Raw genomic sequence first — 25,401 nt, 5'->3', positions numbered from 1 at the left:
ATATATCAAAAAAGAATTATGTGCTCTTGACTAAAAACTTGAGATGATGAACAACTGGCTGAAGAGCCATACTCAGAAAAGGATTATTTAAACATTGAACAACAATTACAGCCTTTGTCTCCTTTAGGTAACATGAAGAGCTAATCAAGTAGTGCTGTTGGGAGAAAAAAAGTCACTCCTGAAATACAATAATAAAGTTAACATAAATAATGTTAACTTTCTATTACTGAACCTTTCCTCCGCAACCCTCTCACACTGCCCTCCCTCCCCAGCAATGCTCCCAACCCTTCTCAGATGATTTCAGCTCACACTTCTGGTCCCAATGTAAACATCACTTCTCCTGGGAAGCCTTAGATCCCCATTACTAAGGCAGGTCTTATGGAAGGATTCTATGCTTCCTATAAGCCTCATTATCATTTATTGTAATGACTTGTATCAAAGCCTGTTTTTCTCCTGAGTCATAAGACTAATGAGAGTAAATGCTGCATGGGTCCTGGTTACCACAGTATTCCCAGAGTCTAAAATAGTGCCTACTCTATTGCCTATATACAGGTCTGGCACAAATAACCCCCCTTTTTATTATAAATCTTTGATTACAAAATCATAAGCATGTAATTCTGTAACATAACAATATCACACTCAAGCATACCACATGACATTTTAGGTGAAATGTTCAAATTAAAACTATAAATTATTACACCCACATTATTACCCCACCAACCACACTCATGGAGACGTTACTTCTGCTGGACCCTGTATTATATATTGAATGTCATGTGCTGCTGAATGAATGTGAATGAACATTATCCAACTTTCCTTTGACAAACACTTTTTTTGTTCCCTATAAACACAGCTCCCTCTTAGGCATCCAGGATATACAGATCAATATGAATCAATTTTTTCAGCCCAAGAAGTTTACAAATGAGAATAAATAAGTCCTGTGACACCGTCTAAGCCAGGCTCACGTACAAAGTACTAAGAGACAGAGGAAACGGCTTACCACTGCCTGAGGTATCAGAAGACACAGAGAGGAGTGTTCTCAGTGAAAGCAACATGTTCCAGCTATTGACAAAAACAGCTGGTTTATAAATTTAGCCAGTCCACTGTCAAATTGGCCTGTGTCAGAAGAAAATGGCTACTTTCCTAATTAACTAGGAAAAAAAGGTGCAATAAATTTCCTTTCTATCTAGGATACTAGCATCCATGTTTTACAAATTCTACACAAAGGGAGTATATTCTTTTGAAATATTATTCCCATATTTCTTATAATGCTATTACTTTAAGTTTAATGAATAAATTCCACTTTTAAAATATATATAAGTAAATTACATTTATCTTCAAGAAATTCCACTCCATATGTGAAAGCAATTTACTAAAGACCTTGAAAATACAAGAACAAGGTTCTGAAAGTTTCTTTCTACTTCATTCTGTTCCTTTGCTATCAAATATGCTCTTTTTAATCTTCAAAAAACCAGTTATGAAATGCCTTCTTGAATAAAGTACTAAAATATATATTCTACAAAGATTTATATGGGTACATGTTATACATATACATGTAATACATAAAAACTTCTAAATATACAAAAATTTGATACATAAAAATTTTATATGATCATATGAATAAAGTCTGGAAGTAAGAAAAGAAAAATTGGGGGCCTAGTAGACATATTACAAAATATTCTTTGCTATATAAAAGATACCTACATGGTTCTTCTAAAAAGAAATTTCCTTTGCTGCATTTAAAAGTATAGCTCCACTTTTTAAAAGCAATTATATTGATTATAAACTTGAAAATCAAAGAAAACACTGTATAAGCAAAACATCCAGAGGAGAAAGGGGAACAATCAAAATGAAAAGGAGTAAGAACTAAAAATCAAATTTCCTTCTACTTTTATAATTAACATTATATTTATGATTCAATTAAGATTTCTAATGTATACCTCTGGCCATCCTTCTGTGTGTGTTTTAATATACCATACACATGTAACACGTACCAATGCATATTAATTGATTCTATATATAATAACATGGGTTCCCAGGCTAAGACTGGGCACTAGGGGTTTGATTTTATTTGTTTTTAATTGAGAAACAGCCATTTTGAATTTGAAAGCTCCTAAGAGGTAAGAGCTTGAATTCAACTTTGGAGCCAATTGATTCTATTTTGTAGGGTGGAGAAGAGGATAATATCAACTAGGGGAGGGAAGGAAGGAAGGAAGGAAGGAAGGAAGGAAGGAAGGAAGGAAGGAAGGAAGGAAGGAAGGCAAGGAGAAGGGACAGGAAGGGAAGGAAAAGAGAAAAACTCCTTTAAACATTTGAAACAATTTGACTGAATGGAACAAAAATATTTTTATGAGGAAGGAAAACCTTCTCATGGCAGAGGGAAGAGCCAAAAAGCTAGCAGCTGCTGTGTAGACTCAAATTTATGAGCTATAAGGACATGAACAGGACCCATGGACTCAGAATGTAGCTGCATACAGTTGACATTGTAAACTATTGGCTCTGTTCTATTTCTCTCATTATCTTCAAACTCACAGCAAAATCTTATTAAAAGTTATAATTTGGTTCCTGACAAGGCAGAGTAACAAAGACCAGAATTTTTCCTACCTGAAATAACAAAAAAAATGGAAAAAATATATTTTTTAAAGTGGTTGTGAAGGCATTGGGCATTGTGCAAAAAAAAAAATAATTCCTAAGAAAAGAGAAACAAACTGGAAGAACCCTTGGAGAGCCCTAGCTTACTACCTTCGGAGACTTCCCAGGCCACAGAGAGGAAGGAGAAATTAAGACAGAGCCTGGGAAACTCTTTGAGCTAAAGAGACAAAGGTGAAAATCCAGGGAGACTGTGGCAGCTAAAGTGTACAACACAGAGAATGGAAAATAAGAAAACCCCACAAAGAGAACTCTTTTACCTTGCTGCGGCCAGGTAAAGCCAAAAGCGAGACAGCATAGTAAGTTAACTAAAGTGGAAGGATATAGCCAACCTGCCACTGAGCCCTTCACCATTGAAAACAATCAAAATCAGCTAAGGAGTACTTTGTTAGGGTTAATTCTATGAAATTTTAAATTTTAATAAAATATAAAACTTGATGGGGCTAATTTCTATAAAACTGATGGAAACATCTCATAAGCTCTTTTAAGAGACCTTCTCTTTTTTTTTTAATAGTGTAACAAGTTCTTTTTTTTAAAGATTTTTATTTATTTACTTTTAGAGAGGGAAGGGAGGGAGAAAGAGAGAGAGAGAGAGAAACATCAATGTGCGGTTGCTGAGGAATCGTGGCCTGCAACCCAGGCATGTGCCCTAACTGGGAATCGAACCTGAGACACTTTGGTTCACAGCCTGCACTCAATCCACGGAGCTATGCCAGCCAGAGCTAAGAGACCTTCTCTTAACCATCTCTCTAGATTAATCAACTATTTTTATTCCCTCCCAGCAACATATTAATGATCCCGCTTTCCTATTTAATAGGAAAGGATTACCTCGAATACCCTGGAGCCTTTCTGCTCCCACTAATTGAGGTATACCACAAATCTTTTAGTTTGTTCTCCAATCTTTTCATGTGAGTTGTAATTATGTAGTTTTATTAAATACAAAAATTTATCAATCAAAAGATCTGTTATTTCTTTGAAAACAAATTTGAATGTTGAAGGAAATTAAAAAGGACAAAAATTAGAATGTTGTCCTATGTTCCTGGAGGAGAAGACAATGTTGTTAAAATGGTAACACTCCCCTCCTTGGTCTACAAACCAACCTAAGGTCTAAGTACAATCCCTATCAAAACCTTGCTGGCTTTTTTGAAGAAACTGACAAGCTGAATATAAAATTCAAATGGAAATGTTACCAAAAGTAATTTATAAATTCAACACAATCTTTATTAAAATACCAATGACATATTTCACAGATATAGAACAAACATTTTAAAAATGTATATGGAGCCATAAATAACCTCGAATAGACACAGCAATTTTGAAAAAGAAAAACAAAGTAGGAGGGATCACAATCCCTGATATCAAACTATATTACAAGGCCACTGTAATCAAAACAGTCTGGTACTGGCATAAGACCAGACACACAGATCAACTGAACAGAAGAGAGAACCCAGAAATAAATTGAACAGAATAGAGAGCCCAGAGAGCCCATGTCTGTATGGTCAATTAATATTTGCCAAAGAGGGCAGAAGCATAAAATGAGTAAAAATAGCCTCTTCAACAAATGGTGTTGGGAGATCTGGACAGCTACATGCAAAAAAATGAAACTCAATCACCAACTTACACAATACACAAAAATAAACTCAAGGTGGATAAAAGACTTATAAATATAGGTGTGACTCCATAAAAGTCCTAGAGGAGAACATAGGAAGGAAAATCGCAAGTATTCTACACAGCAATATTTTCACCTATATGTCCCCTAAATCAAGGGACATAGAGGAAAGAATAAACAAACGGGACTACATCAAAATAAAAAGTTTCTGCATGGCTAAAGAACACATCAGCAAAATGAAAAGTGAACCAACCACATGGGAAAATATATTTGCCAATCATACCTCAGACCAGGATTTGATCTCCAAAATATATAAAGAACTCATATTACTCCACACCAGGAAGACAAACAGCCCAATTAAACAATGGACAAAGGACCTGAACAGACACTTCTCCAAGGAGAACATACAGGGAGCCCAGAGACATATGAAAGGATGCTCAGCATCACTAGCCATCCTAGAGATGCAAATTAAAACCATTATGAGATACCACTTCACACCAGTCAGAGTGGCTACCATAAACAAATCAACAAACAACAAGTGCAGGCAAAGTTGTAGAGAAAAGGGAACCCTAGTATACTGTTGGTGGGAATGCATGCTGATGCACCCCCTCTGGAAAACAGTATGGAATTTCCTCAGAAAACTAAAAATGGAACTGCCTTTTGACCTAGCAATTCCACTGCTGGGATTATACCCTAAGAACCCTAAAACACCAGTTCAAAAGAACCTATGCACCCCAATGTTCATAGCAGCACAATTTACAATAGCCAAGTGCTGGAAGCAACCCAAGTGCCCATCAGTAAATGAATGGATCAAAAAACTATGGTACATTTACACAATGGAATTCTATGCAGCAGAAAGAAAGAAGGAGCTCCTACCCTTTACAACAGTATGGATGGATCTGGAGAGCATTATGCTAAGTGAAATAAGCCAGGTGGTGAAAGACAAATACCATATGATCTCACCTATAAGTGGAACCTAATCAACAAAACAAACAAGAAAGTAAAATAGAACCAGAGACGTGGAAATAAAGAACAAACTGACAGTAACCAGAAGGGAGGGGAGAGGGTGATTTAAAAAAATAGAACTGATATCTCATAAACAAATCCTTATATTTATGGCTAAAACATACAACAATGAAAAGATAAATAACCCAATTGTTTAAATGGAAAAGGATCTAAATTGAAATTTCTCCAAAGAAATATAAATAGCCAATAAGCACATAAAGAAAGATATTCTATCAAAAATGTAATTCAAATTATTAAAGCTTAAAAGTACAAAGGTTTTAGTAAGGCCCTTTGTAGAAGTTATTTTTTTAATTGTTTAAAAGTGGCGCATTTTTCCCCCCTGAACAGGCTCAGTTGGGTGCAACATCATCCCATACACCAAAGGGTTGCGGGTTCGATTCCCAGTCAACCAATCAATGCTTCTCACATCAATGTTTCCTTCTCACGCCAATGTTTCTATCTATCTATCTATCTCTATCTCCCTCCCTCCCTTCCCTCTCTCTCTAAATCAATAAAAATATATCATCGTGAGGATTAAAAAATAAATAAATTTAAAGATGGTACAATTTTTAGTCAAAACCAAGGGACTAAAAGTTACTTGCACTGGAAATAAAAGAATAGATGTGTGCATATGGTATTGGAAATTATCAGTGTTGTAACTATACATATGGTGAATAATTATTATAATGAAGTAGTAAGAAATGTAGTACTATTTACACTGTTTGCTAACTTCTCTCCAAGAGGGTATATCAAGATTGGTAAAAAGGGGCGGGGAAGGATTTGATAACTCTTGTTTACAAGACAGCCACAAAACCCTAAGCACAATGAATCTTCCTTAGAAATCCCTCAAAACCCTGTATAGCTCACTATGTAAATAAAACAAAGAAATTTGAGCTATAAAATTTGTTCTCCTTTCCACAAAAAAATTAACAGCAACTTTAATATAGTCTTTTCATACCAATGTAAATTTAGTCTGAGAAACTTAAGATTCTTAACAAGTAACACACAAAATAGTTTCAGAACTCTTAGATTTTGAGTTCTTTTATCCAAGACAAAGTCAGCAAACTACAGAAAACAGACCAAATCCAGCCTACCCTGTTTATGTACAACCAATAGCTAAAAATGGCTTTTATATTTTAAAATGCTTGGGGGATCAAAGGAATATATTTTGACATGGAAATTATATGAAATTCAAATTTCAGTGTACATAAATAAAATTTTCTTAGGACATAGCCATTTTTTGTTTATTACCATGCATTTCTTTGGCTGCTTTGCCACCTAGACAACAGAATTGAATGGTTAGGACATACAACACATGATCCCCAGGGCCTAAAATATTTTCTTTCCGTCCCTTCACAGAAAATGTTTGCTAACTCTTCATCTGAGATAAATGAACTAATATACATTTATAATCTATTTTTTTAAATCAAGGGCTCCACAATAAAATAATAAAGTTCATATGCTAATCAGTGCCTTTATTTTGATATACATGACTGTGGCTGCCTGTAAGAAGCAATTCTTCCTCATGAAATTTTAGTTGTTTTTCATGCCTTAAGCTAAATGTACAGACCTCACCTGAAAAATCCCACACAATGTATAAAGATTGGTTTATCCCTTAAAAGTATAAAATTTGACTTAGCATTATTTGGCTACTGTATTGGTATATCTAGTAGTTTTAGCATCTTGGGAACTTTCTATATGCCTCAGTTAAGTGGTTTCCTGAAGAAAGTTTAGTCAACTCTGTATAATGTTCCTGGTGTAATTAATACTAATACAAGTCAATGAATCTTTTTTCAAAGTCTCTAGTCCAAAGTGTTTCACATTGGTGTGGGACAAATAACAGTAGTCTGAATGTTAAGAGACCTGCTCTCCAGCCCTGACTGATGTAGCTCAGTTGGCTGGGCATCATCCCACTAAGCCAAAGGTAACCAGTTAAATTCCTGGTTAGGCCACATTCCTGGGTTGCAGGCCCAGTCCCTGGTTGAGGCATGTGCAAAACTCAACCAATCAATGTTTCTCTCATGCATCAAAGTTTCCCTCTCTTTTTTCCTCTACTTATTAGCTGTTTTTGAATAATGGCATTTAAAAATATGGAAAGGAAAATTTCCTTCTGGATTAAACTCTGTAGTCATTAAATACATACTGGATTGAAGGATCCAATCCAAAAGAGAAGAGAATTTTCTTCTGACATCCAAGAACATGATTGTAATGAACTATATTGCTAGGGTCAAATGATCAGTTATCTTAAAAAGCAGAATGGATCCCAGGCTATAGATAGTGGCTAACTTTGACTATATATTGATTTAAAGTATTAGCATATCTAAAGAAAGTCATTGCCTATCAAAAAAGAATTGAATTAACTATGAAAAAAAGAACATTACAATAATTGGTTATATCTACTCAAATACCTTCCAACAAAGTAAGAGCTCTCTATATAATAAACTTTAAATATTATAATCCCATTGGTAAGATTATCTCTATAAGAAATCATACATTAACCAAATGATTTTTAACTTTATACTGTTAGACATTCCATTGATCCAGCTTCCTTTATACTATTTCCATGGTCACTAAGCGACCTTCTGGTTATTATTATTTTTGCTCCCAATATTGATCTGTCTACGATGAGAAAACACATTGGTTGTGTGGGTGTATATTGTTCTGTATAATAACTTTATTTTTCATTATAAATTAAAAATCAGTTCTGATTTTACATCTTAATCTTCATGATCTTGGTTAATATGAATATGCTCTTAAGAAAGAAATCTCCTGTTGGCATATGTATCAGACAGAAATCATACTTGTAAATAACAGAATCCATTTTAGCTAATTGAAAGGTAAAGGAGTTTTTTCTGTGTTACTAGGTTATTTACATAGTTTCCCTGAAGCCCTGAAAATCCAGGTTAGAATGCTACTCAGGCAGAAACATCAGCCAAAATAATTTAATGCCACCACAGTTGTATTTTTGTGAAAACCCCACTACTCCCACCACCCCTCGCTCAACACATGTGATACTAACAGCCAGACATGAGAACCTCTGCCATGATTGCCCCAAAGGAATGAAATGCTTCTGCCACTAGACTACAAGAAGAGCCTATTTCTCCATGTGTGGCCACTTTCATGATGCTCCAAGTCATACTAGTACATATCTTTTTGTCAGAGTTGGGCCACCATTATCACCTGCAAGAGAGCTTGGGAAATGTAGTTTTTCTTTTTCCAATCTCTTCAGTACCTGGAAGTCACACTAGAAAGCAGCTGGAATAGGTCAGATGAACTGATCCCCAGTATCTATCAAAACTGTTATACTGATTAAAACACTTAAAGAATTGTGTGATATTTGAAATATTTCTCTTTCTCTCTCTCAGCTCCATCACTCATAAAATTAAGATATAAATATCTATCCTATTTCCTCACAGAGATTGTTATAAAGATCATCCCATTGATGTATGCCAAAGTGTTTTAAAAGGCACGAAACTACATGAATATAAGGCAGCATTCTTATAAAAATTACTAATTATTGAGAGCTTACTATGTGTCATTCATAGAACAAATTTAGATTTAATACAACAATTATAGCAGACGAGGTAGCGGAAGATCTGCCACACAATATTGACTCCTCTCATTGTTTGTTATATATGATTACTTAAATACCCACATACTTTAAATTATTTATCTGTTTGCTTAGGTTAAGTGACTCTCAAGCTCAATGCTTGAAATTAAACCAGACATACAAAAGTAAAAAAACTGTTTATTGTTTTATACAACCGGGTCTAGAAAATGGTCTTTAGTAGTTTCATGCTTTTTAATAATTAAACCAGCCAGTTAAACCATATTCACACAGCACTCAAGAGCTTAAGAACTTAGAGTTATTCCCTAATCCCTAAGATATCAAATGCAATCTTTTTCAAGGTGGGCTCAACTCTGAATCAGCAAGTCCTAAATTATTTAGTTTCACTTAATTCATTTTCCATTCCAGTTAAACTATTTAGTATATTCATATTAAGCCTATTAATTTACCTTTGTTCCGACCATCTCCTAAACTGGGAGGTCCACCAGGTCCATCAGTTCTTTCAAAATGGCACCCTGAGTACTCTTATTTAACCAGGCCTTTCCCCAGACCTGACTGAGATGAGAATAAAGAAGTACAAAAAGGAATAGAACCATAACAAGACTTTTTAAGGGGAGTCAACAGCAATTAAGAGCCTTCTGGAAGATGGAAAGCTAATGGAGGGGTGCTGACAGGTGAAAACAAGAAGAGAAAGCTACAGTCTAGAATATGCCATGAGTCTGCAGAGGATGGTGGAGTCTTTCTGCCCATTGGAATCTAAAGAGGCTCATGCTTGGAGATATGACACAGGGCAGAAATGAGCAGTGATCTGAAAATCAGGGTGATTAATTGAATGCTGTGGCACCTGCCCCTTTCTCTATTACTGTTTTCAAAGCAGCACGCAGATCAAGAGTTACACCCCAAAATCATAAACAAGGGGGCTTGTTATCTAAAGATATTGAAGGAATCATCAGAAGAGAAACTGCAGCGTCTAGTGTGTTACTGGACTCCACAGTAAAGCCTTCCTTATTCGGACATACAGAGACATTCACAGCCATTTTATGGCAAGAAAGAGCAATAATGCCAGAAAGAGAAATATGTGGGATAAAGGACATGCTGTGCCTAACCCATCTATGCCTGGAGATGATAACCAAGTGGATACATCATGAAAGGAAGACAAAGTTAAGAGAAGATGTTTCTGTGGAGAAAAAGCAAAAGGAAGGATTCCATAAAGCAACTATTAGGACTGAAAGAGTCTAAACTTTTGAATGTGGTAAAGAGATTCAGAATTTCCACAGAAAACAAAAAACAAACAAACCATATATGAAATGCACAGTCTAAATAGGAAGTAACCTAAATGGTAGTATAATTTTAAGTAATGGAAAAGAAAACCCATTTGACCTTGATCATGGAATCATTCCCACTTTTTGTTATTATTATTGATTTGAGAGACAGAGAGAAAGATCAATTTGTTGTTCCACTATCTTATGCACTCATTGGTTGCTTCTTGTAAATGCCCTGACTAGAGAGCAAACCCACAACCTTGATGTATTGGGATGACGCTCTAACCAACTAAGCTATCTGGCCAGGGCCAGAATCATTCCCCTTTGACTGGCCCAGAGGTTGTGACATTGGACTCTTGGAGAAAGAGATATGATTGTAACATACAACTTCATCATGTAGTGAAATAAAAATTTTGCATGGAGTCACAATAACATTAATACTGTGCATTGGTTTTCAAATTTTATTATCAACTAGTGGACAAATGCAGATGCTTCATTATGATTGTTTTAACAAATGTTTTAATCTTTAACAAATGCTTTTGCAATAACTTTTAAAAGTTCTGAGATATTGCAGAGAATATCTATCCAATCCCATCACTGTACATACAAAGGGGAGTTTGAACCTCTTCTCTGTCTCATAGTCTGATATCAAGAGGGTAAAGAGAAAATAGAAACTATAGAATGCTGTCTCCTAATGTACCCCAAGCCTTATCAGCTGCCCTTCTCCAGGAAATGATTACACTTGCTTGCTTTTCTGTCCAGGTTACCTACTTACAAACTAGGATAAGAAACAAAGCAATTTTATCTCTGGCTCTTAGAATTATTTTTTTAGCTGGGCTTTCTCCCTGCCTTTGAATTGATTATATCCCAATCTCATCACTGTCTGTACACCAACTCCTAACAACTTTGTGATAATCATATTGACCCAAGAGTTCTAAGGGAGTATCATGGCTTTTAATCATAATGTTCTCCTGAAGGCACATAGGTCGAAGGCTTTTTCAAGAGAAATCAAAATTGATGATAGTTGTCTAGCACTTAGGTAACTCAAAAACAAGCATTCATACAGGTATGGAAAATGTTGCCATTTCTATGTAATGAGTTTTATGCTTAACTGTACAAGAAAGAGACATGTAAGTAATAAAATATTACATGGAAAATCATTAGAGTTTAGTGATTTCCACCCAATAAGACTTACTAAGTGTATTGTGGTCTTCAAACAAATCAGTTATAGCACATAGCAGACTTTGTGGTCAAGTTTATGAAAGAATCTCCCATTCAAAACTGCATTATACTTAGAAGTTACGCCTTCAGGAGGTGTAAAGGGAAGAGTGGCACTAGCCAATGACTAACTGACCCTGGATCACAAAAGGTTGGCTCCCTTGCCTCATGGGAGGACAGTTTGGTGCCATTCATTCTCCAGAGCTCCCTGTGGGATAAGGTAGAGACAGACTTTAGATCAGCTCTGTCCAGTAGAAAACTAATGTGAGCCACATACACAATTTAAAACATTTTGGTAGCCATTTTTAAAGTATTAAGAAACATTTTTTAAAGTAAATAGTAAAAAAAATAAGCACTAAAAATGTAAAAAAATAAATAGCTAAGTAAGTCTTTATACTACATTTTGTTTTACTGATATGTTCAAAATATATCACTTTAATAAGCAATCAATATAAAAATTATTGAACAATTTTACATTTTTCTATACTATCTTTGAAATCCACTGTGTATTTTATTCCTATAAACCACTCAATTCAGATGCAAAATTTTTATCAAAAACACTTTATATATAGATTTCATAAAATTTACAATAAAAAATAAAATAAATTAAATTAAATTAATTTTAAAATAAAATGAAAACACTGACAGAGAAATTCCCTGGTAAATAATCCTGTTTAACACTTTTATCCAGAGTTTTATGAAGTTGTGTAACTACTTTTTCTTATAGAAGAGATTTTAATACAGAAGAGATCTTACTATCTCCAGAAATATTAGTTTCCCAATGAGCACATTTTGAGACTGTACTAGAGCATTATGATCAAGCAATTCCAAAGACACTTGGATAAAACTAACATATGAAACAATAGCAAAACAAAAGAAAAGACATTTGTAAACTATCAGTCAACAAATATGTCTTTAGTATAGCACCATGAAAGGCAGTCCATCTCTGCCAACTAATGGGGTGATGCTAGACACATCATTTTTTTCTTTCTAAACTTAAGTGTTTTCAACTATATAATGAATATCATAATAATAGCTACTTTACAGGATTATAATGAGGATTAATGTCTGTGTCCACTACTGAGAATGTGTTCTATGCATTACCTCATTAAGATACACAAAAACTAGTATTATCATATTTGTTGTCATTAATATTAGAAAGGCACTATGAAGATGTAATTCCTCCATCTTCTATATACTAATGTAAGAAAAATCTTCCTAATTCACAGAGCTAGTCCTGTCACTCTCTGACTGAAATATTTCCTTTGGTGCCCCAAATATATTTCAAGTTGACTACCCCCTTTGCTCTTCATGCATCCTAGGCAATGAGCAGACTTTATGGACTTCCAATATTACATGACCATTTTTAAATGGGTAACCAAAAAGGAGATGAGAGGAGGTAGTCAAAGAAATAAACAGGAAAAATCAGGACAGTGTGGTACTCCATTTTTCCAGAAAACATTTTGGAAAGAGAAAAATAATTGTGTCAAATATGCTAAGAGTTCAAGTTAGATGATGCTAGAAAAAAAAAATTGTAAAATGTTTGTGAAAGATTTTAAGTTCAGTTTATACATGGTAAGTATAAAGTAATGCCAAAATAGCCAAGTGGAACCACCTAGCAAATGATTAAGACAGTGGTGTTGACTACAGTATCACATTTCACTGGGGAAGAAGGGAGTGGAGCTGCAACTTGTGTGTCTAACATCAAACATTCCAAAGAATGACAATTATTTGTGGAAATGAATTGAGCATTGTTATTTATGTGTTAATGTAGAAAAATGATTGAAAAGCTCTCAGTTCAGTAGTGGAGCTTTAAATGATAACTAAAAGTTGTCAACAAAGTAGTGATAAGGTTCTGAAAATGAAAAAGCTACCCCCAAAAAGTAGAGAAGAGATGACAGAGACCAAGGCTAAGGTTTAAGAAAAATCATAGAAGAGGAAGACATCAACAAAGAGAAGGAGAGTGTGGAGAGGTAACAGGACAATTTAATGCACAATGTCTAAAAGAGAAGGAGATAAAGTTTTGAGGTGAAGAAATAAATGCTAAATGCAACAGAGAAGTTGGAAAGAATTAAAATTGTACAAAAGTAATGGAGTTAAACAATAAATAGGCCAAAGTAGAATAATAGGTAAGGTAAAATAGAATTAGGAATTTAAGAAGAGAGTAGACCACAAGTAAATGGAATTTTTATTAAATATTTGCCAATCAAGCAGGGATGAGCTACTATGTATAAAGAAAGAACCAGTAAAAAGTAATATGAATAAACAGCCTAGAGAAATAAAAGATAATTGTGGAATAAAAGCCCCAAGAGTTGAGCTCAAGTCCAGGTAATAATTAGAAAGATTCGTTTTTTAAAATTTTTTTTAGATTTTATTTATTGATTTTTAGAGAAAGGGGAAGGGAGCAAGAAAGAGACAGAGAGAAACATCAATGTGTGGTTGCCTCTTGTGCACCCCCTACTAGGGGACCTGGCCTGCCACCCAGGCATGTGCCCTGACTAGGAGTCTAATCAGCAACTCTTTGGTTCACAAGCCAGCACTCAATCCACTGAGCCACACCAGCTAAGGTTAGAAAGATTAATATTAAAAGAACACAACTTCCTTTGAAACTAATGAGAGATTTAAAAAGAGTCCAGGACAAAAATTCTAAAGATTCTTATTCCTGACCCTGAGAAATGGCCGGCCTCTTAATGAACTCTAGAACACGCAATGAACAATAATGTTCGCATCTATCTTCTGTGAGCATAAACTTGAGATCACTTGTCTTCATTAAGCATACTCTGTTACTTTTGCACACATTTATGAAATGGCTACAACATGGTGTGCCATCTCTATAGCTCAGCAGGACAGCCAAGCCATGGTTAATACAGTAATCACACATTTGATTCCAGACTCTTTACCAGCTGAGATTTGAGGTGACATTTTAGTTTCTAGAACTGACCATTTACAAATCAATCTGTTAACATTCATTAAATCTTTGTTCCTGTCTTTGAATTAAAATCAAAATAAATGTATGCGACTTACAGAATGTCTTGTACTTTCAAAATTGAACATTACTGTTATTTCTCAAGTTATTTTTTCTATATGGCATAGGTCCAGCACATCAAGTGACTGAAATTGAGATGACTGCACACGTACCTTAAGTACTGCCCACACAACACAAGACGGGTGACACAAGAATTTGCTGAGTTTATCACATGTACCATAAGAAAAGCCACCTGCAGATACACCAAGTGAACACTAAGGGATGCCATGTTCAGTGTGTTCCAGCAGTTAGTAGTTTACAAGCAATGTGGCTAATTAGCCCATCAGTCTTCACTGAAAGTGTTTTCATAAACATTCTGCCAGCTACAAGGCACCATGTGTGCATGTTAAAATGTATTAAAACAAGAGTTTATCATCCCCTTTCAAATGAAGGATGAACTACATCTCCTGAGTACACTGTATTTGGCTGCAAAGATTATTTTATTTGTGACTTCATGCTTATATAAGAACACTCTTGAGATAAACTATAGTTAAATACATATAACATCAATATAGCAATGGATGGAAATAACGAGGCATCAGCTATTGCCTTTGAACCATATATACGCTGTGAACAATTGGTGGTAAATACCAGACATTTTATCCAAGTCCTAACTGAACTGTTGAGCAGAGCAGAGAGAGCTGATCTGCTACTTAGGGATGGTTAATTAAAAATGAACTGCTATATTTTTTATAAATAAATGTTCAATACAGCTGAGTTTCAAAAAGATCTTTCAATATAGATGATCCAAAAGGGACACCAGTAAACATTTTAAATCTCTTTTCTCCCTTAGACACAATTTATTTTCTTGTACCAAATGAAAATGCATTGAATAATCAGGGAGGCAATAGGTAACATTTTAAAGGTTCAACATTGGAAATTCTATAATGGCATTTCTTGTTTAAGTACCCAAGTATACTGATAGGAAGATTAATTATGCTTCCAAAATACCATTTTCCAGGAATAATCGTTTCTAGAAGTAATGGTTTTCTCTGACTAATATGGATGAAAGTAAGTCTTGATTCCTAAATCCTTCAGAGGAAAAAAGGCCTGTAAACCTAAGGTCTTGCAAATGATGAAGAAGGAAAACTACAGAAATGCAGAAAGAGGAACAAATTTTAATAATACCTTGAATACATGTATTAGGCACATGAGAAATGTGTTCTTTTTATATATGAAAGTTTACTTCTCACCAGGGAAGCAAACAGTGTCCTAGCTACTAGCCACATCATCTGCCCTTCTAGAAATACTCATAAGCCATGAAAACTGGGGTAAGTTGTCAGCTGCTGCTGCTGCTGCATGCACTAAGCTTTACAAATATGGAGTTGGGAGGCTCCTGCATTAGTAGATAGATACCACAGCATTTCTTTTAGTATAATATACTACAACCCCATATTTGGGAAGAAGAGCTATAGTTAGAAGGCCCCGATGAATTCAAAAGCTCCTTGTTAATCTTCCTAGCCCTCCAACTGGCTCATGGTAGCCTTGGTGGAGGCTCAAAACTAAAAATAAATCAGGAAGTATTTTAACAGCAGCAGGATTCCAACAAATTTGCAATTCCTGTCCCACATGACGTACATGAATAAGAAGCCTATATGGTACATGTTTCCAGTTGCTGGCTCTGGTAGGCAGAACTCCTAAGACTACTAGTGTTAGACTGCACATTCCAGATACAGATAACCCATACCAAAGTACAATATATGGGGGCTTCATTAGTGCCGTCTTCCACCTGTGTAGGCATATTGGCTTGTCTGGACAGCATACAAAAAGAGTTGAATCTTAATCTTTCTCTGAACACTCTTGAAATCTCAAATTAATCATCCCTTTATACATTAAAGAACCCATACTTCTATATTTATTTTATTTTACCAGGAATCTAAAGATGTGTAATCATTAATAAAGTAGTTAACACTTGTGTGAGAAAACTATTAATATTATTTTTAAATGTTCCAAGGCAAAAGAATATGATACCCTTTAAATATTAAAAGCAACTCTGTTTACTTATTTATTACCAGTCTTAAAATGTCAGTCAGCTCCATGAGAACAAGCATTGTCTGCTTGTTCACTTCCAGGAGCCTAGTACAAAGAACACAGCATGGCCCATAAAACCATGCTAATAAATATTTAAATTTTTTTAAAGAAAATGGAAAAAATGGAAGTCTCTAAGAAAAGGTATATAGGCAAAGACCACATCTTTCTTTAAATTATATAAATACTTATCTGTAATAACATAGGAAAGATTCAGCTACCCTATTTAATAATAAAATGAAGGAGTTTAGAAACACCATTCATTGCTCTTTCATGTGTGTTTACACAGCCTCTTTAACATACTATCATAAAGGTACTTATCAGGCTACTTCCGGTCAAGATGGCAGCATAGGTAAACATGGCTCACCTTCTCACACAACCACATCAAAATTACAACTAAAACATAGAATAACCATCACTCAGAACTGGCAGAAATCAAGTTGAATGGAAGTCTGACAACTATAGAACTAAAGAAATCAGATACAATGAGACTAGTGTGAGGAGCAGAACAGGTTGGTCCCACATATGTGTGTGATGGATAAAAGTTTGGGAGGGATATGTCAGGAGCAAGGAGTCACAGCCCCACACAGTGCCCCCAACTCAGGGTTCCTATGTCAGGAAGATAAGTCTCCATAACTTCTGGCTGCAAAATCCAGCGGGGATTGAGTTGTTGGAAGAAAATTCTGGAGTCCCAAGCAGTTCCTCTTAAAAACCTGCACACAGACTCACCTACTCAGACTCACTCCCTCTGTGTTCCAGCACCAGGGTAGCAGCTCAAAAGGCCTCAGTGGCATATAGAGAGAAACTGAGGTGTCTGGGATCACGGCAAGAGCTAGGGGACAGTTTTCTCCCAGACAGAAAGGTGAGCAGAGGCCATTACATTTTCTGAACTCTCCCCCTACAGAACCATAGAGCCAGCAGGCTACATCAACCTGGCTAACACTGTTTGCCCCACCCTGGAGATCCCCAGAGACTCTGCCCCACACAACTTACAGCCCCACTCAAGCTGTTTTTCCATATGAATGGCTGGTCTTGACTCATGCTTCATAATGTCCTAAATCCTCTCAAACAAGCAACAACTTACCTCAGGGAGCCCCCAGCCCCCATACCCTTTGCTAAGTGGCCCCAGGCCTGGAACTAGCAGCAGCCAGCCTCGATTCACAGCTTAGCTTCATCTGGAAATCTCTAAGCCCAGCACAAGTAGCAGCCATCTCAGATTGCTTTATAGCTTAGGCAGAGTGGCCCCAGGGAAAAACACAGGTGAGGGCTGACCTTGGCTTGCATGCACCACCCAGGAAACCCCAGGACCAGCACAGCCAGTGGACAGCTACAGCCATGTTGGAGCACCACTACCCTGCCTGTGCACAGCTGATTCTCCATGAAGGGCAGACATTGGTGGTAAGTGGTCATAGTCAATCCTTGTGACTGACTGACCTCAGTAAACCCTTCCCATTGATCTGCCAACAGCAACCAAGGCTCAACTACAATAAGAGGGTATACTCACCCACACAAAGGGTGCACCTTGTTAGGGGAGTCTGTGCCACTGGACCCTATAGGACACCTACCATATTAGGCCACACTACCAAGACATAGAGTCAAAGCATCTCTACCTAATACATAGAAGCAAACACAGGGAGGCTGCCAAAATGAGGAGACAAAGAAACATGGACAAAAGGAAAAATAGATCAAATTTCCAGAAGAGAACTAAACAAAATTGAGATAAGTAATCTATCAGATGCAGAGTTCAAACCACTGGTTATAAGGATTCTCAAGGAACTTAGTGATCCCTCAATAGCATAAAAAAAAGTCCAGTCAGATATGAAGAATACACTAATTAAAATAAAGACCAGTTTACAGGGAAACAACAGTAGAGTGGATGAAGCCAAGAATCAAATCAGTGATGTGGAACATGAGGAAACAAAAACCCTCCAATCAGAACAACAAGAAAAAAAACACACACAAAAAAATGAGTAAAGTATAAGCAGGCTCTGGGACAACTTTAGGAGGTACAAAATTAGCATCATAGGGATGCCAGAAGGAGAAGACAAAGGGTGAGAAATTGGAAATCCAGTTGAAAAAAATAATGAAAGAAAACTTCCCTAATTTTGTGAAGGAAATAGGCATGCAAGTCCAGGAAGCTCATAGAGTCCCAAACATGCTGGATGCAAAGAGGCCCACTCCAAGACACATCATAATTAAAATGACAAAGGGTAAAAATAAAGAATCATAAAAGCAGCAAGAGAAAAGAAGTTTGTTACCTACAGGTGAGTTCCCATAAGATTGTCAGCTGATTTCTCAAAAGAAACTTTGCAGGCTAGAAGGAATTAGGAAGAAATATTCAAAGTCATGAAAAGCAGGGACCTAGAGCCAAGACTGCTCTACCCAGCAAAGCTAACATTTAGAGCTGTAGGGCAGATAAAGAGCGTCTCATACAAGAAAAAACTAAAGGAGTTCATCATCACCCAATCAGAATTATATGAAGTTAAAGAGAATTGTTTAAGAAAAAGAAGATAAAAATATTAACAATAAAATGGCAAAAAATACATATCTATCAAGAATTGAATCTAAAAAACAAACTAAGAAAACAAGAAAACAGAGAGAATCATGGATACAGAGAGCATTTTGATGGTTGCCAGATGGGAGGGGGATGTGGAGGAATGGGTGAAGAGGTGAGGGATTAAGAAGTACAAATATGTAGTTACAGTATGGCCATGGGGATGTGAAGTACAGTATAGGAAATGAAGCAGCCAAAGAACTTATATGCATGACCCATGGACATGAACAACAGTGGGGGATTGCCTGAGAGAGGTGGGGGTGCCTGGTGAAGAGGGAGAAAAGGGGGAAACATCAGGATGAGTGTAATATCAGAATCAATAAAATATAATTTAAACAAAAGAAAGAGGGAGAGGATGGAAGCGAGGGAGGGAGGGAGGGAGGGACGAAGGAAGGAAGGAAGGAAGGAAGGAAGGAAGGAAGGATATTGTTAGGTGTTTTTTTTTTCAATACATGATACTGAGGCAATTAAACTTCCATATGCATCCATATGATACCAGATCAACTGAATTTACATATAAAAAATGAATCATGATCCCTAAAACTCATACCAATCATAAAATGTATTTCCATATAGATTATAAAAGTAAAACAAAAAGTCTCTAGATGATAACATTAGAGAATATCTTCTTGACTTTATAGTAAGCAAAGGATTTTAATAAGAAAATCTCCATCAATAAAATAAAACCATTAACTAGAATGTATTCAAGTTACTTCTGAATATCAAAAATGCTTAATATAATAAAAGGCACATGTTTTTAATCTATACTTAACAAAGGACTCATATCTAGATCATATAAAATCATCCAAGAAATACAGATTAAAGCTACAATGAAATACCACTACATACACTTGAATTTAAAATAATGACCCTAATTAACACCAACTTAGTAAGAATGTAGGGCAACTGGAATTGTTCTACTTTACTGATAAGAGCATCAATTGGGAAATCCACTTTGGAAAACTGTTTGGTAATATGTATTAAATCTGAGTCTATACCTTACGATTAGCAATTTCCTAAAAGTAATGCATGAATATGTAGATAGCGCAATGTTCATTAAAGCCAAAAACTGGAAACAACTCATAGGTCCATCAACAGTACAATGCATAAATAATATCAATCAATGAAATGAATGTAGTGATATTCACTACAATAACATTGAGCAAACAACTCATATGTCCATCAACAGTATAATGAATAAGTAAATATTAATCAATGAAATTAATGAATACAGTGAGATTCACAAAAATAACAATGAGCAAAAGAAGCCAGATGAAGAAATAACATACTATATGACCTCACATAAAGTTCAAGAAGAGAAAAAAAAAAAACAGGATAATGGCCACCTTTGACGGGAAGGTAGGAGGTGCAAGGGGTGCTTCTAGGGTTCCAGCAGTATTCTGTTTCTTTACCTGGGTGGAGGTTACATTAGTGTTTCACCATGTGAAACTGTATTGAGTTGCTCACAATAATGTATGCATTTCTCTGTATATATGTTATTCTCAATGAATCATTCAAAAACCTTAATTACAACCAATTAGGTGATTTAGAAGCAATGTCTATAGATCGTAGGGGAGTAGAGTCTAAACAAAAATAACATACTATATGCTATAGTAAAAACATGTAATCCAGGCATTAGAAATAATTCTTAGCTAATTCCTAGATTGTTATGTGAATATTCTAAAACTATTTAAACAAAATACTAGATTTAATACTTTGCCATTGCATAGATGTTAAGTACAGGGATAAACTATAAGATCACATGTGACTATAAATAACCACTACATGGATCCCCTTTGCTGCATCTCTACAGTTACATCCTTCCTTTCACCACCACCGCCCCCCCTCAATATTTTCCAGGTCCCAACTTCCCCAGTCAAGTTCTTTAGGTAACCAAATTTCCACATTATTTTTCACTTCAAGTTTCTAAGTAAAGCCACTAAATGTAGTAGAACAGAACAAAATATAATTTTGTAGTAAACTACATAAATTACACTACATCTTCATTAGAAGAAATTTTCTAAATTACTCTCAAAATTCTTCTTGAAAATAAATCAGTAAATATATATATTTACTGACGATGTATATACATATCCTCTACTTCCAATACTTTTTTCACTTTTCCAAATACTTTAAACTTCCTGTTTTCTCTACATTAGGGCTTCACATTTTGACACTGAATGAAGTCTTTTTTTTAAAAAAAAGCACCAAAAACTTTTTGAAATACATTTGTAGTATCAGACAGTGTTGCTTGGATCAGAATTCGCTCTCCTGATACCTCCACTCCACCAGCGAGCTAAAAGCCCTTCCAAGATTTTGGGAGCTGTGCTCACCCAGTTTTCTATAGGGTGAACATTGGCCAGTCCCCAGATTCCACAGCCATTTGCACTTTTGCTGCTTTCCCCCCACACCCAAGTGGCCATGGCTCAATTTGGCAATTTGTCAAAAAAGAATCAGAAAGTAAAGCACTTGGTGATCCTTAACCAAGTGTATTTGTTGTGTATACAGCATAGGCCATACATTATAATAGAACATAGTGAGGGATATACTGCATAATCAAAATCTAAACAGACTTAAGAAATTCTCTTTAAAATAATTTCTTCTAGTAAGCTAAAAATGTTGACTGACTTTTTTAAGAAATATCATTTAATGACAATTATTGTAATTATTGTTCCCCTCTAAGAATGACCAGTGTCTTACATACTTATTACTAGATAGTTTATGGAAACTATGCTATCAAGTAGATCCCATTTTCTGAAAGGAACAATACCAGAATAGGGTTCGTATGCCAAACTAAAGACTCAGCAATGAAACTATAGCTAGGAGAGTACTTTCTCATAACAGAAACATAAAAACCATTGTGAAATTTTATAATATAAAGTGACAAAATGGTACATCAGTGTTTTACTTATAACATTTATCAGGTATCTGTTATATGTCAAAAATAAAAAAAAAAAATGTGGTACTTGCCACCCTCAAGGAATTAAGAGTCTAGATTAGTGAACAATTAAATCAATGTTTGGTGTATGGTGTGATAAGTCCTCTGAAAGAGAAATGCTCAGAATCTCTCAGGACACAGAAGAGGGGCATCAAAATCAGTATCAAGTAAACAATTCCCAGAAAAGATGACTCAGGCTGAGCTTTGCTGCTGAGTGAGAACTGGCTGAATGAGAAGAGCACTCCAGGCGAAGGGAATGGCTCTGGTAACAGAGACATAAAGCAACCTGGATTGTTCCAGATACTGAGAGTACCTGTTTGGAAGAAAGCTTGAGGGCGGACAGAATCAGGAAATGAGAAGAGAGAGAGTGGTAGAAGCCAAATTATTAAATGCTGTGGGAGCTAGGTTTAAAAGTTTCCACTGTATCCAGACAGACCCCTAATCCTTCAAAAGCTACTAAAATGGATTTTAAGCAAGGAAGTAAAATGAGTATATTTTCATTTTTTAAAAAAAGGTATCTTTGCCCTGGCTGGCATAGCTCAGTGGATTGAGCGCGAACTGGGAACCAAAGTGTCCCAGGTTCGATTCCCAGCCAGGGTACATTCCTGGGTTGTAGGCCATAACCCCCAGCAACCGCACATTGATGTTTCTCCCTCTCTCTGTCTATCTCCCTCCCTTCCCCTCTAAAAATAAACAAATAAAATCTTAAAAAAAAAAAAAAAGAAGTGTTGAGTTGAACCATATGAAATTAACATTTAAAAAAAAAAAAAAAAGGTATCTTTGCTTTGGTATGGGACAAGACTAAAGCAGTAATCCTGAATTTGGGAGGCAACAATAGAAATGGAGAAGAGAGAACAAACCTGAGAGGCAAAAGGAGATAGAATTTGTTGAACTTAAAAGACTAACAGGAAGAGAGGATGGAATGAGAACAAAGAGTCTACATTGACTTGGTGACTAAGTGGTTGATAATATCAGGGCACCAAAGATGGGAGAAAGGTAGTCCTGAGGCAGCAGGGAGGAATGATGAATTCATTCACGTTACCTTGGACATTATGTTTTCTACATATTGTCCAAAGAATCCCTAGAAAATATAAATCACATGTAAAGTATATAACAAATAATCCATCTGTATTAGACCTAAAATTTATTATAGCTATTCATTTTCATTATTTAATTAGAAAAAACTCCTGCATTTCTTAAAATTAGTGTTGGGGGGTAGGAAGAAAGCAATATTTGAACATCCAAAGTCTCTATTACAAAGTGGAACAGAAAAATTTAAGTTCTGTATTCTCTCAAAATAGTTTCTTGCAGCAAGCTGATATAGAAAATCATTCTATTGACCAACGAATATTCAGTGTTTTTTTAAATAGCCTGCACATGAGACTTACATTCATTAGAAAACTATTACACTCTCATAAGTAAAGATATCAGAAAATGGTACCTTTATTTATGATATCTTTTATTAGATAATATTAACACAGCAGCAACATAAGTTATGCAGAGTGTGTGCAAATCATTTTTTCAAGTTTAGGAAATCTAAACCTTCAGAAAAATTTTAAAAATGTACTTCAGAGGTAGAAACTTCTATCTCCAACTGTTTACATGAAACTTTATAATTTATGTATGTATGGAAAATAAATCTTCTTCAGCTCCATTGGTCATTTTTCATTATATTCTATGACCAAAAATATATCCTTCTCTTTGTTTATTATAGATAAACTGTGACATGGTGAGGGAAGAAGTTGCCTGGAGGAGCTGAGCAACTAAAGGGAAGAACCAAGACTGGGTTTCTAAGCCTTAGAGCTGTTTAATGAGCCACTCTGGCTCCCACAGGCAGCTCCTCAGAACTCTGCAAAAAACTAATAAGCTCGGTCAGAAAAAAAGTGAAACACTCACAAATCTCATCCAGTAACTAACACCCCAAGGTATGCAGTTTGCTCCTGACCAGGACTAGAGTACTCACTTTCTTTGCGAACTTCCTTAAGTGTGGCGGTAAGCTCTTCCTTTAAAACTGTGGCTTCCTGGGCGATCTTCTCTCCCTTGTCTAATAAATTCCAAGTTGCTTCTTCCACAGAAGCTAGAAGAACTCTGGCTCTTTTTGAACATCCCTTTTTCCTGTTAGAAGGATTCTGGGGACAATTTACAAGTGTAGTAACCTAAAATTGGAAAAATATGAGTCACTCATTAGACAAATTGTGAGGAGAACACAGATCTGGGATATCATAGCCCAGAACATAAGGAAATGTATCTGAGAAACAAGAAGTGTATCATAGAAACACAGAGCAGTACATCCCCAAAAGTGAAGGCACCAAGAGCAGTATTGTCAGCTACCACAGAGTTCCCGATTAATGGTAGGTGAGAAGGGAGGGAAGGAGGAAGGGCCCTAGAGATTGAATCACATCAAGTTATACTATTGGAACAATGTATGTGTATCTGTGTGCTATTTTAATTACAGAAACTTCATATGGAAAAAGAATACAAAACCCTTATAAGGCAGTCAAAATTAAGAAAATGAAAAAGTATATATCTCAAAAATATCAAATAATTATAAAATAAAATTTATATCACTTTGTAGCCAGCAATTTATATTAAGAGAGAGGCAAAAAATAATTATAATTAAGTCAGTAAGTACTAGCCTACTTAGGCTGAAAATATAGGTTACTCATATTAGAGTGATGTGAAATACTCTAAAACATAAAGCAGTGGCTACCTTAGTAGAACAAAATGCAAATCCTTACCGTAACCTACATTTCTGGCCCTATGTACCCCTCTGTCTCCACACAGTGTCATAATTCAGCTGGCCCCTCAGGCAAACAGTTCTCACTCAAAGTCCCCTATCAAGAGGCCTTCCTGACCACCTCATCCCTATCCCCATCCCCTTCCCCACCACTCATCCCCTGACCCTACTTTCTAGTTCTTCAAAACACTTATAGAGCCTGATATTTTTCACTTGTTACATATTTATGGCATACTTCCCATACTAAAATGCAAAGTCTGTGAAAACAGGTAACATTTTGTTCTCCAGCACCCAAAGCAATGCACAAAGTAGATGCTCAATAAATATTGTATCAATGGATTAATGAGTGCTGTAGTTGAAAAGAGGGACTTTTTAATTTCTATACAGTATCTTGCATTGCCTAAATATGTTAATAATGAACACTTAATACTTTTGAAAATGTTTAAAATAAGAATAAACTCATAAGAGCATTATTGGAGACAGAAATTAAGCATCTCATATATTTGAAACAAAATCTCATACCAAGTTACATTGTGAAAAACACATCCATTTCTTAATTAAACCTTGGAGCTCAATAACAAAATTTGGTTTAATATTTCCATGTGCAAAGCTTGAAGGTCACCATCATAGAGGAAGAAACAAAAACTTGAATCCAGTACTTTAAAAAAAAGACCTGAAATTCCCATTGAAAACTAGACTCTTGCATGATATTAAATAGCCAAGGCTAATAACAGTCATTCACCACTTCATTAACAACATACATACATATTCCTTCCTGCTCTGCAGCCTTTGAGATTTTGCTTGTTTA

The 25,401-nt window shown here is 35.7% G+C and overlaps 1 protein-coding gene across 3 annotated transcripts in view; it reads right to left on the bottom strand.

Moving 5' to 3' along the window:
* The window catches only part of CTNNA3 (catenin alpha 3), a 1,497,017-nt gene that overhangs the window by 1,399,879 nt on the left and 71,737 nt on the right, over positions 1-25,401 (bottom strand). For all 3 annotated transcript variants that reach the window (XM_028513307.2, XM_036026899.1, XM_036026898.1), the window contains exon 3: positions 23,820-24,012. In XM_028513307.2, the coding sequence (XP_028369108.1) occupies positions 23,820-24,012 (193 nt within the window). The remainder of the gene's footprint in view (positions 1-23,819; positions 24,013-25,401) is intronic.

This window comes from Phyllostomus discolor, chromosome 5, assembly GCF_004126475.2.
Source record: "Phyllostomus discolor isolate MPI-MPIP mPhyDis1 chromosome 5, mPhyDis1.pri.v3, whole genome shotgun sequence".
Taxonomy (NCBI): domain Eukaryota; kingdom Metazoa; phylum Chordata; class Mammalia; order Chiroptera; family Phyllostomidae; genus Phyllostomus; species Phyllostomus discolor.
Note: the sequence above shows the minus strand (reverse complement) of the source record. Positions and strands in the feature narration are given on the sequence as shown.